The 16044-nt window shown below is 37.7% G+C and overlaps 1 protein-coding gene across 2 annotated transcripts in view; it reads left to right on the top strand.

Moving 5' to 3' along the window:
- CERS6 (ceramide synthase 6) overlaps nucleotides 1–16044 on the top strand; it is a 133914-nt gene that overhangs the window by 26190 nt on the left and 91680 nt on the right. For both annotated transcript variants that reach the window (XM_068948688.1, XM_068948687.1), the window contains exons 2-3: nucleotides 12777–12882; nucleotides 15445–15575. In XM_068948688.1, the coding sequence (XP_068804789.1) occupies nucleotides 12777–12882; nucleotides 15445–15575 (237 nt within the window). The remainder of the gene's footprint in view (nucleotides 1–12776; nucleotides 12883–15444; nucleotides 15576–16044) is intronic.

Here is a 16044-nt window from a genome sequence, read left to right as displayed (position 1 = left end):
TGCTAAAATGCAAATGCACATTTCTACCAGGTGGCGAGAGGTTTGGGCATTTCTGGTCATGCAGTACAGGAGCTTGCCCAGGGGCTGGTTGCAGAACCCATGGAAGGAAGGCACAACAGAGGAGTCTTTGAGCGAGTCAGGCTGTTCCGGCAGGCTGTATATGGCTGTGTGTGCTGAAAGTTGGTTGTCTAACTTATACCATGTGGCCTGTAAAAGAAATTTTACACTCCCACTACCTTGCATGGGAGTTTGACTTCCATCTTCCATCATGAGCAAGCTGTCATGCATAAGGCACAGAGAACTTAAATAATTTTTTATCCTTCCACTGAATATAAAGCATTTTCTATCTGCTCTGTTCTCAAAAAATTCATCCCAGCCTGATGTTACTTAATGAGTTTCTGTTGCGGCTGAACAATTCAGACTTTCTTTGATGTTCTCCAGTAGGGTATTGCTGAACAGTCAGGTTGTTTTCTGAGACTTGCTGCAGTCTTTTGGAATAATATCGGAGGGACTGATTGTTCTTGAAGTGAATGTTCACTAGAGGTTTTTAACTATATCTTTTGTTATTTTCTCTCCTGCTAATAAATAGGAAATAGACTGGAGTAAGAAAAATGGAGTAGAATATAAGAGAGCATTGGTGTGATGAGCTATCACTTAATGACCAGGCTAGGAACTATTGCAAAGGAATATGGAGATGTGGCATTGCTTTTCTAGTGGGCAGAGCTATGTTATTTATCAGAATGATTACTGAGGCTTTTACTTTGGACAGTTGCTTTGAACCACTTAGTAGCTTTTGGGTCATTTCCAAATGAAAGTAACTACAGCTTATTTTTTCCTTTTTGGGGCTGCCTTGGAGAATGAATGAGAGCTACATTAAGAGTGTGTTTACATCCTGAGATGCTAGGAGATGCCAGCCTTGGCATGCTTTGGCTACAGCTTTAGTGTAGACAAAGGTGTTGCTCAGAGATTCTTTTCTTGCTCACATGTTGGAAGTGTGACCAATGTAAAAGATAAAGCAATATGGCAGGGCTCTTGTGGCCTAAAACAGAGTTGTTGTATCAGGATGACCTACAGTAATTTTAAAAACTGAATCAGTGACCTTCCCTTTCTCTCAGTGCTTTCTTCCTACTCTTTCTTCTGTCCATCATTTAATCCCATTTTGGCTGTTTGTCTTTTTCACGTGTAGATGCTTTCCACCTGGCTCTTCTCCTTTGGTCTGTCCTAGACTTGCCAAAATAGATCCATTATTATGGTACATATCATCTTTATGTTTCAAGAGGTGGCAGAGGGGAGTAGGAGACAGCTATAGAGGCATAAGTGACATGGAAAGGATGCACTGGGATTGATTGTTCATTTTCATCCAATACGAGAAGTAAAAACCGGAAATCAAACTAGAACGTGACAAAAGGAGGTGATTCTTCACACTGTGTGAATTTAAGCTGCGAAACTCTGTCACAGTGTGTTGAAAGTTTGCACAGACTCAGAGGGGTACTAGTGAAGCTCAGAGTGGGGGGGAGTTCTCTGGGGACCACTGTATGCAAAGATGTCTTTTTTCCATCTAGAAAGCCCTTGACCCACAGCTTGTTAGAAGTTGGGAGAGTACTTTCATCTCTGCTTTAAGCAGTGAGCTAGAATTTTCGAGACCTGGATTTTACCACTGACCTTGACTAGTGTTTCCTGAATTTACCACGTATAAAAGCAGTAAAAGTGATACCTTTGATATTGTACCTTCCACACCTTTTACAGCCTTGATAATGCCAGCTGAGGCCTGCTGACAGGATGCACTGTGTTTTAAGAGTTGTGTGGGACTGGAATGCATCTCCTCTTCCCTTCCTCCTCTGTCTAATCTTTTCTTTGGAAAGTTACAGAGTGACTAAACGCTTTATTTTTAGGCGTTACAAAGAAAGAAAGCATTAGACAGCTGGCTGCAGAAATATTTATTTTTGACCTTTCTCTACGTTTCTACAGTGCTTGTTGCTATTCTGGAGAGAGTTCTGTTATAAATATGGAGCATACAGTTCTTTCACAGTTTGGTTCTTTGGTTTCAAAAAGTTTTAAGAGAAATTGAAATACTTATAGCTTTATGTATGCATACATACATATATATAAAAATAAAAGCTTTGGAAAACGTGGGCCAAGGTGACTTCTGTTTGCAACCTGTTGGCCTAGGTTTGTGTCCCATTTCTGTAGTAACTTATTAGCTGGACAAATGACTTGTGTTTTGTTGATAGTGGCTGCACTGGAGTATTCCAGTATCAGATTGGGGCAGAGGGTGTTCGGCCACTAAGTTATGAATTAATCTGCATCTTATGATAGACTTTTCCCTAACCACCCACTCATGAGAGAAGGGATTAAATAGGTTTCGCTGGCTCAGTGAGGCAAATGGGTTTGGATGTGTGTGGGTACGTTGGATGGAGTCAGGGGCACTGCTCAGCGGGGGTTTGGCCTGTAGGTTGCAATGGAATCTAGCAGGCAGTGGGCATGCCAAGGTAGCTCAAGCCAAATGAACCTTACTGGCTATGGTTTTTGTGAATGGAGCAAAATCTCAGGACGACGGTGATATTTTTGAATTTATATTGTGTGGAAATGTGATTTCTAGAGGTGGATGTTCACTTAAGGAAAAAAACACCAGGAAATTTTAAATATGAGAAATTCAGTTGCAAAACCCAATTTTACAATAGCAGAACAGTATGGGTCATGTCAGTCATGCTGTTACTTAAACCACCCTAGAATTATGAGGAGTTCCTCAAAAGAATAACTCTATCAGACTAACCATTTTATAATACTGCTATTGAATGATGAGGTTACCTTGTCTCTTTTTACTTAAAATGGGATGCATGTTAGCACTGCACTAACCAGTAAGCCTGCAAGCTGAAACACAGCTATTAAATCCTTTTTTTATTTTTATTTTTTAGTTTATTACAGCTACCTTGCACAAAGACTGTTGAATAAAGTTTAATTTTTCCTGTGAAAATACTCTTTGACTGAAACCCTTGAGGCTCCAAATCTGCCCCAAAGCAGGTTTCTCTAACCAAATTTTCCTCTGTAAAATGGATATATATAAAACCATTCTTCACTTAAATAGCATCCAAGTATGAAAAATGGTTGATGCTGAATGCTATTTTGCTAGGACAATATGCTGAATTTATAGGACATTTCGCTTCCCAGCTTAAAAATTCCCAAAGCCTTTTAGAAGACGGAACATTGCTCTTGCAAGCAGGGATGCTGCAGTTTTACACAACTAATTTGTGTACATGTCAGTAGTCCTACTGCATAAAGTGTTACAGGGGTAGCACTATTCCTCAGCCTGCCTTTGGTGTAAGAACTATTCCTCAGCCTGCATCTTTGAGGTAAGGGGAATACTCTTGCCCCTGATATTCATGAATAATTCCCTGTAATGTTAGTAACCTTTTGGGATGAATATAAGGAATTGACAGGGCATTGGGTTTGTACAGCAGCAATAGATGCATGACAACAAACTGCTGCTGTGGCCAGCACCGCGAAATTGGAGTTAGTGAGGTTGGCTACTGCAGAAAGACAACTGATGCACAAATGCCCCTCTTGAATAAACACAGATCCAAAAAAAAAAAAAAAAAGTTTCCAGTCAGACAGGTTAGATAGTCTCAATGATAAATCTCTGGAATAATCTATGTTTAGAGAGCGTAAAGTAGATGAGGTGGGAAAATCTGTTCTGCATCAATGTTTCAGAAGGAGAGACTGACTCTTCAAGAAAGAATTGGGCACCTCTCTAGCACAGAGAGGAATTTTAGCTGTTTGTGATTTCCTTCCCTGATATTTAGAAATATACTGATAGTAAGCAATGAGATTTGACAGAAATGCTGACTTTACATATATTGCTTGCTCCTTTTTTGTTATGGTACTCACAATTGGCTGGTATTGGTATTGGCTGGTAGCAGCAATCTTTTATGTGCTCTGCAGCACCTTCATCCAAGTGAAACTTTTAACTAGGTTCACAGTAATGACTGGGTATACATAATCAGAGTTTACCACTAAGCTCAGATTAGAGTTCGTTACACTCTAATGCTTTGCAAACTTCTGGTTCACCTTAATTTCCCTAAATTTCTCTGTGCAGATGCACCCTCAGCACAGGATGGGGAGATCCAAACTCTCCTCATGCACATGCAGAGAAGTCCCTCTACTGATTTTTTGGGTGTGAAAGGCTAAAGCAAAAATGCATGCTCTCAGCGTTCATGAGGACTTTGTAACCAGGTTCTGCCTAATGGCTTCATGAAAGCTGGCCTCTAGTAGCACAAATCATATAGGAGCTATTTCAGAGTGATTTTTTGCAGATGCTTTGTGCGAGGCTGAAGTACCTAGCCAGGAATATAGATTGCTTGTCAGGTGACAGACTGTTTAAGATTTAGTCTGCAATAAGAGGTGATTAATCCTGCTCTTTGGCCCATAATATGACCTACCAATAATGAAAATGAAAGACAAAAGTGAAATGGTTCAAGTTGTGGTCAACAAACAGATTTAACAAATGTGGAGTGCACTAGCTTAGTTTTTTCTCTCTTGCACTGATGAAAATTTGTGAGTGTCCTTCCACACTGAAGTTAGTCTCAAAGTAAAGTTGTAAGTGAAGGGAAAAAGCACTCCTTCTGTGCTTAAGACACCTCAGGGAAAAAGTATTTTGTAATTTGTGGGAAGAAGATTTTTCAGAAACTGTTAGCCCTTAAAAGCTGTTACACCTAGACAGAAAAAGAAGAAAAAGGCGTTGCTTTAGTAAGACTCAGGAGAAACATGAAGAAATGACACTAGTAGTTCAGAAGATTTCAGATTTCAATCTTTACCCACAACCCCTGGGAAACATCTCAAGGTCGTGAAATGAATCACTTGTCTCAGTGTAGTTATTTTGAAAGGTTTAAATTAAAAGTTGAACAGCTCTCATAAGCTTTCTTGACATACTGCAACATTCAAAACATATTGCATGTCAATAGAAAGACAGCTTTATCATCTGATAGGAGAAGTATGTAAATCAAAAAAAATTCTAAGTATGTTTTTTTGGCAGTGATTCCTCCATTTGGAGTCTAATAAGATTTCTTTCAGTTCCCTCCCTTGTGACAATGACTTATTTTAGGTTTAAATGCAGCGGTTTAAAACAACATTTTTCATCTACATCAAAAAATATAGTCTTGATTCTCTTGAATGTATAATTGTTTTTTGTCCTTTTGTAAAACTAGTTGGACAGTAGAGTAAAATCAAGGAACGGATAGTAAGTTCTCATCCTCTCACAGTAGGAAAGTTATATGAAAATCTACAGCAGAATTTTTGTTCATTATGCCTATCCTGAGGGGGAAAAAAAGTGTTTTGGTTCTCCTTTTCTGGATCCCTTTCTTAACAGCCTATGTGGTATGTGAGCTTTGTTTGTTTGTTTGTTTTTAAGCTTTTGATTTTCATTAAAAATGAAGAAAATTGTGTGTTTTTCAATCTCTTGATTTTTTGCTATCTTGTGAGAGAGAGAATTTTAGTGAAATAAAGGGAGATTCTAACAAAACAGAAATATTTGACAAATAAACATTACAAAGTAGTACAGTTTTATCACTTAAAAGGGACTGGAAGGAATCCAAACCTGCTTTGAACTGGTTAACATACATCAGCTGCCAACTAACATTGTCAGTTACTTTAAGACTGATATTTCTTAAATTGAATGTTTAGGACAAGCCATTGAGTGTTTTCTTTATTTCTCCCTGTACCTTTAAAAATATATTTTTAATTACATGAATTAAATACTCTTGCTGACCTTTTAGGCTATTTATTTAAAAAAAAAAAAAAAAAAAAAAGCTGGTATCCATATTTACCTGCTGTGGGCTGTGCTGAGGTGGAGCATCTTCAAAGCTGCTGAGAAATTGCAAAACGCTGGTTTGGGGCAAAGAGTGACTGTGGTCACCTCATAAATGGCAGATGACCTGTGACTATGGAAACACTATTAAGGTGATGTTAGGAGGTGATGTACAGGCATATTTCCAGTGTTTTATGGTTACTGGTTTAATGAAGGGATTTCTCATCATCTTAGAACCCAGGGATGTACTGCTGTATTCAGTTTTGAGTTGGAAACGCTCGCTTCTCCCTTTTTTTTTTTTTTTTAATGAAGTATATGTCCACATATATTTACATTTTATTTATAATGAAGAGACACCTTGAATTCAATTTGTGGCAAGGATCATGACATACTTTTCAGTGGAGTGGTTGTACTTGCCCCAGATGACTAAAGGAGAGAGGCATGTCTCTGAAAGGATCCAGGGCAAAGATCAAGATTATCTTTTTTATTATTTTTTAATTTTTTATACTGTTTTTCACCCACAGATCATCCTTTACATTTGTGTGCCTCCCTACAACGAGTTCACCTGTTTGTAAATACACATTTGAGCAAAGCTATTTGTTTGGCCTCCTACCTTTGCAGGCTAGTTGTGAGTATTAAAAAGAGTATGTGACTATCCTCAGCCAGAAGGCAGCTCTGCAATGTGCACATCCCATCTACTCAAGGGAATCATGTTTACTGACTGGTTAAAGAAGAATTATTTCAGTATGGGAATCTACTCTTTTGGTGTGATATGGAGTGATATTGTAGTGCATTGTATGACTTCAGTTTCAGAACTGTTTCACAGCAGAACTTTCTTCTCCTGTATGTTGCATGTATCTGACTTTTTGGAAGTCTGGCTGGTTTCATTACTTTGGACCGTTCATAAGCTCCTTTGGTACATGATGGGGGTTTTTTTTTGTGTTTCCCTACATTTTACTAGAAACCATTTACTTTTCTCCATCTCCTTCACTTGATACTTTTAAAAATTATTTATTTAATGCAGACTGCTAGTGCTAATGAATGTCAGCCTCAAAGGATGATGATGGTCAACACTAACATTTCTAGTCAGTTCTGGGATTCAAGTAGTGGAATATGTGGAGATGAATAGCAGTAAGCTAAAAGGGTTAGAGTAATTAATTAGTAAGGCTCAGACACCCAATAAAGGAAACAAGAGAATAGGAACAGCTGTATGAATCAGCGGAGGCATTTTCCTTACTCTTTTATTAAAGGCCTTTTTAGCTGTGATACTCAGTTACATTTTTCAGCTGATATGTTCATGATGCTTTTTTGTTCATTTAGCATCTCATGCATTGATATTTCTGAAGAGAAACTTTTGTAGGGTATGGAGTGTCCAGAATGTGGAGCCAGCATATTTTTAAACTGTAATTTTAGGGGTCTGAGGAATTAGCACATCTGTTGTAGGGCAGTGGGAATGGCCTCTGCTGGATCTGAGGTTTTTGTTTTCATTTTAAATGGGGTTGAAGGAGGAAATTCTTCTCTTTTTGTGCAGTATTGTGTCCATTATAATTGGTGCAGAGACTAAATTGTGCAAAACTAGTATTTAACTTCCTTCAGCAGGGCAAAAGCAGTTCTTTCGTTCGTTCGTTCTTTCTTCATGTTTCTTATTTCTGCTTGTCTCTCTCTCTCATAATAGCAGATATCTTCATCTAGTTGGCATTTGTTAAAGGGCAAGTGGGAAACCACAAATGGTAGTTGTTCTTAATCAAATTTACATACTTCTGGTTAAGCATTGCTCCTTGTTTATGGTCTATTGAGGGGTATCATTTTGCTAAAGGTTTCTTGAACCCATTATAGAGAAGAACTGGTCTCCAAGCATGGAGTGGAGTATGAGGCCTTGCTGTTGCTCTTGCTCCCTATTGTAAATAGCTGAATTGAGAAATATATGCAGAATTCAAAATGCAAAACAGTGGCTGCCTTCAGGTTTTATGCAATACATGTAAATACTTGCTATTTTTAAACAGGCAGGACGGTATTTATTGGCATGAGAAGGCTGAGTGCTTTCCCCTTGTATGCCCTACAGTAACCTATGTTACCTGAACTGGTTTTCTATGGGTTTTTGTTTTTATTTTTTCATTAAATGTGGCTTTAAACTGTGAATGAGGAAGTTACCTTTAGAAAGATTCTTAACTTCTAAGTTTAATTCCCTTGTTTCTTTTGTTCTTTCATAACTAATCTTTTGAGATCCAAAACAGATGGGGCTGCATTTGGCAAAAAATCCCTGTTCTTTAATTTCTTTGTAACCGAACAACAGCTTATATTTCAACTTAACTGAAATCAGTTTAACAGAGATACTGGTGTGGGGTTTGTTTAGATTTACACATTTTAAAGAGCAAAGCTAGTAATATATTCAGTTCTGCTCTTCTTACTCTTACACAATACCCCTTTCCCCTTAATTGCTATACCTTATGCAATAAATAGTCCCACAGGTTTCAGTATGACTGTTTAGGGAATTGAATAGCACAGTTTGTAAAAATAGAAAAAAATGAATAGTGCTTTTAAGAAATACAGTGTTTAGCAAAACACTCAAGAGTTTATACAGGTATCAAATATGAATGTGCTTTTTGGAATTTGTGGAAGTGAATACCACACAGTGTTAGTAAATTGGAAAAAATGAGTAGTGCTCTTAAGAAATACCAAATTTGGCAAAGCAGTCATTGTTTGTATAGTATCAAATATGAATTCTGTTTTGCTTCAGTTATGAACTATTAAAAATTATTACGGAAAACAGTTGATGAGAATAATGTTGATAATTTTTTTGTGTCATCTGATGTGAAATTTGGGATCCCATCAATTAAATTCTACTGTAAAATTTTACTTCAACCTTGAGAAACAGCTTAATACTGCAAAGAAGGCAAAGGTGAAATAAAAATAAAGTTTGAACTTCTGAAGTTTTCATGTGAAAAGTTAAAAATATCTCTTATGGACACAGAATTATGTACATTTGTATTGTTGGTCAGACCTATTCAGTATTGCAGTATACCAAATGTTTTTGTTAAAATTGCCTTTGTACCTTTTCCTTCATTGTGAAAACTTTAGTGTCCTATTTTGAATTAATAATCCCTTGTGGGGGATTTTTTTAAAGATTTTTTTCAAAATCAGAGAAGGGCCTCAAAAACGTGCCGGGAGAGAGACCTTCATAATTTTATTTTTATTTAAGCTTTACCAATCCCTTTCTCTCCCGTTCTCCCACACATAGCTGGCCAAGACCATGCTGTGTCTTGTGCAGGTTAGGTGGCAGTCGTAGCCTGTGCAGTTCCTCGTTATGGTCTGCTGTCCTTGTGGAAGAGTTCTTTGCAATTTCAGCTGTGGAACCTACAGCTGAATCTTGCATCAGAACTGAACGATGCTGAACGTGTGTCACCGGTGGCCTGAGCGTCACCAGGGCAGTTCAGAGGTCTAATGCACTAGAGGTCCTCTAGTGCACGTGAAGAGCATAAGTAGCAAAAGCAGAAAAATTTAGATTGCGATTTAGAACATACAAGACTGAAGTAGAAAATGTATTTCAGTTTAGATAATGTGTATAACATCAATATTGGGATTCTCTTCTCTTTTTAAAATCTAGACACCGTAGCTGTCCTTTCTCCTATATTTAGCCAGGCTGTTCATTAGCAAGATGACATGTCATTTTAAGAATGTACCTCCCAGCTTGTTTGCTTAGACTTAAATGAAGATCAGCTCAGCATGAAGCTGATTGGACTTGCACCGTGTAGAATTTTACTAGCTGTGACTTCTTCTACCTGCTTTTGACTTTTACAAGTTGAATACATGTTTTTGCATTTGGTGTGTGTTTTCTTTTAAATTAGCATGTTTAGAGAACTCCCTTGCTATTGGAATGCCATTATTTCATAGCTATCACGTTCCCTCATTCAACAGAAGGAGAAAAGAAAAAAGAAGTGGAAAGATGGCTTTGACAGATATGTGTGTGTGTGCATGTGCGCGCGCGCGCGCAGACACACACAATCAAGTTTTACTTCAGAGGGTACTGACTTTGCAAGTGACTAGAAAATCCATCCAAATTTTTATTTTCATAGGTATTTATTTAGTGAATGTTTCTTGACGTTGCTGTTGATAGCAAAGGCTGAGCTTGGATTCCTGTGTGAAGGCAAGAAGGTGATGGAGTTGTCTCTCATTTTTTATTTATTTTATTCCACCTATAGCACTCCTCTGTCTTATCTCTATTTATTAAAGTGTTTACTTGAAGGGCTTTGTAAAATTAGCCTGAATACTGATTCACATTCCCTTTACTGTCTATCTTAAGCTTTTCTTTTTTCTGACTTTGTTGCCTTCTCTTCAGGAAATTAGATGAACATATTTAATGGTGAAGACTGGACGTTTTGTTTGTGTTCAGTTTTTTAGTACAAGATATGAACACAGATTCTGAAATTGCTGGTCATGATATTTCTTGGCTAGAAGTGTCTTACTGGTCCTTAGACCAGAATCAAAAAGTTCATTTCTAGAATAAAACTGTGCATGCATTTTGATTGCTTCTGTGAGCTCCATCTGTCTCTGAGACTCTCTTTACGGAAGCCACATGTCAGCTTCTTCATCAGCGTCTTCCTGGTTATCAGATAACAGCAGTGGCCGATGCTGGTTTGATTATGTATATGTTGAGCTAGAGAATAAACTTGTCACTTCTTATTTTGTTTCCTTGTATTAAATGAAAAACTCTCTCTTTAATTTTAGTATAAGCAGATTTTTATATATCCCTTATACTTTAAGTAATATACAAAGTTTTAGGTGTAGTTAGTATGCAGGTTGTGTATTCACATATGACATATATGTATAAAGCTTACACACTTCTCCTTGATATGCAGAAAACTAGACTGCTTTCTTCTTGAGCTCAGCAGCTCAGAAACTGGTATTGTAAAGCACCATGTCCTAAAGCGGGAAATTTAAAACTGATACAGCGTCATAGATTTGGTTGATGCTGCGGTGGCAGCAAAGTGGTTAGAATCTGCAGCTGATGCTGATTGTGACCAAGCTTTAACAGAGTATAAGAAGTGTTTTCTCTTAAAAGATACAAGGATCAAACAATAATTTCCCTGAGCATACTACAGGTATCTTCAGATATGTGACTTTCTTTTCCCCCTCCTGCAAATAGTCACCAAAATGATTTAACTCTTCAGAATTAGCTTTCAGATAGGAATGTTACAGCAATGCATCAAGAATGTTTCCTTGGAAAAAATTGTTCCTGAAAGCACCATGTGAGTGTAAATGTAAACAGCATATTCTAAATGTAGATTTCTTCTGGTTTAGTTATTTATTTTTACGGGATGCTTGTTCTATAAAGCTGTAAACCTGCTAAAGGTTATGTCACAATCTGGTAGCAGCCATCATTCTTTACCAAATGATATTGCTGTGATCACCGCAATGGTGTTTCAGACTTGCTTCTTTTTAATCAGCTATGCTGTGTTAAATGTAACGGAAACAGCAGTTTTAGCTCAAAACAGTGCTTGAGCAAAAAAACTGGTGCTTGAGCGTGGATAAGAATTCCATAATTTTTAAGAGCTTGTAGTCATATTCATGTGGATGAACACAGAGCTACTTCTTAACTACTTCATTTGCCTTTACCATAGCAACAAAAACAACAATCTTAGAAAATTATGAGGTCTTTAAAGTGAAATCAAGAATTACTTAGTTCAAAGGTGCTAGAAGCTTGGGAACCTGAATGGTTTTTGGAGGATGACAGGATCTAATTCTCACTTTGGTTACTACTGCTACCATCATCACCTGTTAGAAGTTAGTACAAACTTATTTTACTCTAGTACCCTTTCAGCTGTAACTATGGATTAGGGTCTGATTATTTATTATCTCTAAAAGGAGAACAAAAAGATCCATCAGAGCCGAAGAATTTACATATAGGTCATTAAACATAATCTATTTAGGCAATGTCCTAAATTAATCCAAATGGAATTTTACTATATACTTTTCACAATGAGACTCGTTACAGTGGTTGTATCTTGTGAGCAAAGATAAGGATAAATACTAGTATGTTCCTATCAGAATATTTTTCCCTTTGTTTTCAGGTATATTGTTGGGTGCAGTACAAAATTCTTTTTTGAAGTACACAGGTCTTAGGCCTGTGAACAAGTGCATAAGTTTGCTGTGGCAAAGAGGCTAGCACCTTTTGTACTATTGACATAACACAAGTTATTCCTCTACAATTCATGTATGAATGTGATTCCTTCATAGATTTTTGTGGCTCTTATGTAGATTAGAGAGTTGGACTCAAAATTACAAATAGTTTAGTTTTTAATGAATAGAATGGTTATCTTTGAGTAAAAGTATATAATTCATCTCTAAAATATGTCAGACATCTGATTTATAAATTGGATGAAATTATTAATTGGTGTTTGGATCTGTGACAGATTCATGCATTAGCAGAAAAGTTTTATTTCACAAGCAAAGTCTTTGAGGTGTGGCTCAACATCATTTGAACTATATGGTGTTTACAAAATTGTATTGACTAGGCAGCTTCAGTGGTTGCCAATGTTAAAAGACTTTGAATTTCCACTGCAAAAGTAGCCTTTGCACAATAGCTACTCTGGAAACTCATTTATGAAAGAGGCTCTATTTGGAAGAGAATATTTTGTGCTTCTCATCTGTGCAAGATGCTCTACTTGTTTCATGAGGTAGTACTTTTCCAGGAGGCATTGCTCTCATGCTTTTGTTTTATGCTTTTTTTCACAACATAAAAGAAGATCCTCCGTTTCATGTGCTCTGTGGAGTTCCTTTCATCCTTCAAAGTAATGTTACTTATTCTATGATGTAATTGCCTGTATTAGCTTGCTTTTGATCTGTTAGGCTAATTACTATAACCCTGCCAACAAAAACAATATTTGCACATTTATCGCATGTCACTGATTGATAACAGTAACGAAGTAAATAACTGAAGGATTTAACTTGTTTTCTTTTTTCACTCTTTTTCTTGTAGGTTCATTGCTAAACCATGTGCCTTAGGCCTTAAAGTCCAAGCCAATGGACCACAGAAGGCTCAGCCCAACGCTATCCTGGAAAAAGTTTTCACAGCCATTACAAAGGTATTTACCTAAACCGTTTACCCGGTAAAGTGGGACGTGGTGCTGTAAAGTAGGTCTGAACAAAATAAAGCTATCTGCTAAACGTTGTGCTGCATTTTTACAGCTAAAATCAGAACATGCAAATATCAAGATTGTAGTTGGCATGCTAGCCTGAGCAGTTGCACATCCCTTCATGATGTCTCCTGTAAGCTTTTAATCAAAAAAGCTGTTACAGAAACACTTCATAGGTGCCATATGGCCACTTACTAATTTTTTTTACATTGTTATTCCTCCTTTTTTCAAAATTTCCACAAAATCATTGTGTTTTGAACAAAGAGTGAGTTATGAAGCAGTAAGATTGGCCTTACTGTGTTTTTTGTGAAGCTTTAAAACCACTTCTAGGGGAACTACTTGAATGCAGGGCACTGGTGGTTTGCTGACATCCTAGCTGTTTATGTTGTGATGAATGCCCTTCGAAATAGGTGGAAAAAGCTAGAAAAATGAGGGTTTTGACTGAATAGCGTCTTAGAGCTTGCAAATTTTTCTGCAAAAGGCAGTTTTTTCCTGCTGCTTGTATCTCTGTCTCTACAACTCTCACTATTTGAGATCTTAAACTAAACATTTACGATGTCATCCTGACAGTACTTTTGAGGCAACTGGCACTTCCCCATAGCATTGAGCAGTGAGAGTGGAACACCTCACTCACCTGATTAGGTGTCCTTCTGCTACTCTTAAAGACCTCAGCAGGCAGTGCCTTTGTAGCACAACGGCCTACTGAGGCCTAAATATTGCAAGAACTTCTCTTTCCCAGCTCAACTTCATGCTGCAGCTGAACACATCACAATAAAGGCATTAGCCTAAAGTTTTGAAGGTGTGTTAGAATCACGGAGAACAAAATTGGTTTCAATGTCAGGGACAGTGAAATATGCCGTAGATGGTACTCTGTTGTTTACGTGTCCTACTGGGACAGCTTTTGTGCTTGCCTTCTGCCATATTCCCAGTGATCCTGGGAACACCACTGTGCTTGGTGTGGCTTTTGTACTGTTTTCAGAGAGGAAATCATAGGTACATCATTTCTAAAAGATGTGGCATATGTGCTCTCTCCTGGACTCAGCTGGAGAAAGAATGAGATTTTTTTTTTCCCTTGCAGAATCTGCTAGTCTCAAATAGACTGTATGTGAAGTCATGTAACTCCTGTGAGTCATGTCATGAGTTACACACATCTTCCCCCAACCAGAGCAAGGAGAAGAGAGGAAAGCGCTCCAAAGGAAAGTAGATACTTTCTTGCAAGAGGTTGCTGGACTGTCTGGTAGCCGCTCTAAAAAAGAAACAGGCTGATTTAACTAGAAGCCCTATTTTGAAAGTCACGTGTAACAATTCTTAAGTTCCCAATAGTTACATCAATTATTTATCTAAAGTCACTGAGAGTGACTCTTAGTCTTCCATTGAAAAACAAATGACCTCTTTGGTTAACTAAAAATATTTTCATGAGAAGGGAGGGGATATACTTCCGCCTTTTCCTATCTCATCCTTTTCCCTTCCTTTCCTGTCGTCTTCCCTGGAGACTGCTATGTCATGCTTCAGCCTGAGGAAGATTTTGCTGCAAATTTGTTAATCCATAGATTCATAGATTTCATAATCCATAGATTTGTTAAACCATAGGGGGTAGTAGAAAGAAAACTTCTAACGGTGTCTTTATTGTGGCAGCTCTCACATCTCATTCACTGTATGTAACTAGTTTACAAAAATGAAGCTAATCCTCCAGAAACCAGGTTGTCCAAAGACTTTGGCTGTTTCTTTAAAAAGTGTGAGCAGGAGAAATGTCTAAATAGTCCTCATGCAGTATATGCAGAACTGTGTGTGATTTCAAATGTGGTCTGTATCGCTCTTCTCTTTATAGTACTCAAGGATAGTTTAATTTTCTTTTGCCGAACCTCTGCACTAATTTGCAGAGTGCTCCTCTAATGGAACGAGAGTTCCACGTTCGCTACTCTTGAGAGTAACTGTGTGTAGCTAATTTTACAGAAAAAATTTCTCTATCCCGGTTGCCACGGTGATTTTTCTTTTGAAGTTGTCACTTTGTTTAATAACCTAATTCTGTAACATTGACGTGCAGAAACATGGGATATATCCTCCTCTTTCCATGTCAGCCAAACAATCTTCACTACTGCAGCGCTCAGTAGGACAAAAATACCTATGCAGGAGGATGGAACAGACAAAGCACATAAGGGGGGGGTTTTGTAAGCCGTATTGCTTGAGAAATGTATGGCACTGAATCCCTATTTTATCACTACTTTCCAAGTTTCCTGCAAGGTTTTGTCCCCTGTTATCCCCTGTAAGTGTCTTATTAGTAAAAACCAATAAGACAGTATTGCAGCATATGTAGTTCTTACATTTTAATGGTAATCACTGTACACGTATTTCGATATGGGTTTGACAGCAGAAATTTCTGTGAAAAGCATTTTATTTCTATGTATCCGACAGGCAGCATCTAAATAGTAGATGGTTACAGTGGTTCTAAATTTCAAGTGGAGCTATTTTAACTGGAGAAAGAAATAATTCTTGTCACTCTTTGTTCTGTAGCATCCAGATGAGAAGAGGCTGGAGGGTCTCTCCAAGCAGCTGGACTGGGATGTGCGCAGTATTCAGCGCTGGTTTCGACAAAGACGCAACCAGGAAAAGCCCAGTACTCTTACAAAGTTCTGTGAGAGCATGTAAGGATTTCCATCCTTTTTTCTGAGTGCTTTTGAGCCTGTGTCCTCATCAGTTTTTTCCCTTTGTCCCTAACGAGTTTTTTTTTTTTGTGGATTGGTTTAAAAAAAAAAAAAAAAAGGTAGAAATTTGGTAGAAAACAACTTCTTGAATGGGTAAACAATCCTCTTTCTCCTGAAGAATTCAAATTGTATTTTCATGTCCTTTCAATGATGAAAAACTTACAGAAATCAGGTGGTTCTGATTCTGTATTGTCAGGGTACCAGTCTGATTCTTTGAGGAAAAATAGCCTGACATAGCAGCGAAAAACTGTCTATGCATCACAATCTTTAGCTATGCAGTTTGAGAGGAATCTAAAATGGAAGAATAAAGATAAAAGCCTACTGGGTTGGTCATTAAATCCCTTCCCTGTTTTCCTCCTCCCAGGCTTGGCCCCCTTGCTAGCACACTTCCTTGGTTGCACTTAATTCT

This window comes from Struthio camelus, chromosome 6, assembly GCF_040807025.1.
Source record: "Struthio camelus isolate bStrCam1 chromosome 6, bStrCam1.hap1, whole genome shotgun sequence".
Taxonomy (NCBI): Eukaryota; Metazoa; Chordata; class Aves; order Struthioniformes; family Struthionidae; genus Struthio; species Struthio camelus.
Note: the sequence above shows the minus strand (reverse complement) of the source record. Positions and strands in the feature narration are given on the sequence as shown.